Below are 1,472 nucleotides of genomic sequence, written 5' to 3'. Positions count from 1 at the left end.
AATTAATTAATAAATTTATTATTGTGTTTTTAACACTCATTTAAACATCTTATCATAAAAATCTGAAAGCGACTACAATTTTAATTTAAAAAATTGTAAAATTCGTTTAAAGATTAAAATATATAGTAAATCTAATTATAATACTGATTAACTGTAAAATTAAATCAATTTTCGATAATTTAATTATGCTAGAAATAGAGTGTAAAACTAATAATTTATAATAAAATAAGATAATATTTTTAAATTTGAATATTTTTTAGTCTATATTTAATTTTATTATTAAAATGGTAAATATTAGAAATATAAATCTAATTTTTTTTATTAAAGTTAATAAAATTATCAGCATCAAATTTAAAAAAATATTAAATCAAAATTTAAGATTTTTTTAATAGAAGAGATAAAATTAAAAATATAATAAATTAATAATAATAAAATAAAAACTAAATGAAAATTATTTTAATATATTATTTGATAATGAATAAGGTCTTTCTTTATTTGTTTGATTTGTATACATTTTGAAGATGATAAGACTAAAAAATTTAAAAATTACAACATTTATGAGAGAGAATTTAGTTGTGAAATAATTAATTAAATATTAAAAATTATAATGTAGGATTTAATCTTTAAAAAATTATTTTGTATTTTCAATTGCTAAATTAAAAATTCTAGTTGAAATTGATCATAAAACTTAATGATTAAATGTTATGGAGAGATATATTTTTAGCTTATTTTTAAATTGACATTATCATATTTTTGATTGTAATATTATGTATTAATTATCTGTCATTTTGATATATTTATATTCTTTTAAGGAGTATGTTAGTTTATTTATTAATAAATTTAAATGAGTTTTTTATTTTATATATATAAATTAATGCTTTATTTATTTATTAAAGTAAAATTTGGGATTAATAAGTTTGACGCGTATTTATTTATTTAATTAGTAAATAAATCAAAAATATTGATTATCATAAATTATTGAATTAAAATTTGATAAATTTTTTAAAACTAAAAGAAAGTTAAACTAAAAAATATAAATTAGTAGCAAAATGCCTCCAAGAAATCCAGCTGCTCAAAGGGTGTAGAGCTCTTAAAAAATAGTTTAGTCCCACAAGGAACCAAAATAAGAATAATCTAGAGAAAAGGAAATATTAGAATTTTAAAAGAAGCAATTTTCAATTAACGATTAAAGGTTGCAAAAGAATATGACTCTTTTAAAGAAAATACGTACATTTGGTTCTTTGAATGCAGGCTTGGCCACTGGTTTACTAGGATATGATGGATTTTCAGGAACAATACTTTATTTCATTTTCTTTTTTATTGTTTCCTTTTTATGCTTATAAAAGACAGGATTTAAACCTCAAAATTACTTTTTATCTGCCAATGATGTAATCACAGGAGGACTACTTGGAGATTTATTAGTTTTTATCTTAGTATGGGTTTTATCGTAAAATTTAGTCCATATATTATGA

At 18.4% G+C, this 1,472-nt stretch overlaps 1 protein-coding gene across 1 annotated transcript; it reads left to right on the top strand. All coding sequences in view use genetic code 6, as the record gives it.

Moving 5' to 3' along the window:
- Positions 1-1,049: 1,049 nt before the first annotated feature.
- Positions 1,050-1,472, top strand: TTHERM_01262910 (Rab5-interacting protein (Rab5ip); the record flags this gene model as incomplete). The annotated part of the gene is made up of 1 exon (XM_001026050.1): positions 1,050-1,472. The coding sequence occupies one exon, from the start codon at positions 1,050-1,052 to the stop codon at positions 1,470-1,472; it is 423 nt and encodes a 140-aa protein (XP_001026050.1).

Source organism: Tetrahymena thermophila (assembly GCF_000189635.1).
Source record: "Tetrahymena thermophila SB210 genomic scaffold scf_8254075, whole genome shotgun sequence".
In the NCBI taxonomy this organism is placed as follows: domain Eukaryota; phylum Ciliophora; class Oligohymenophorea; order Hymenostomatida; family Tetrahymenidae; genus Tetrahymena; species Tetrahymena thermophila.
The sequence above is the reverse complement of the archived record's forward strand: the minus strand, read 5'-3'. Positions and strand labels throughout refer to the sequence as shown.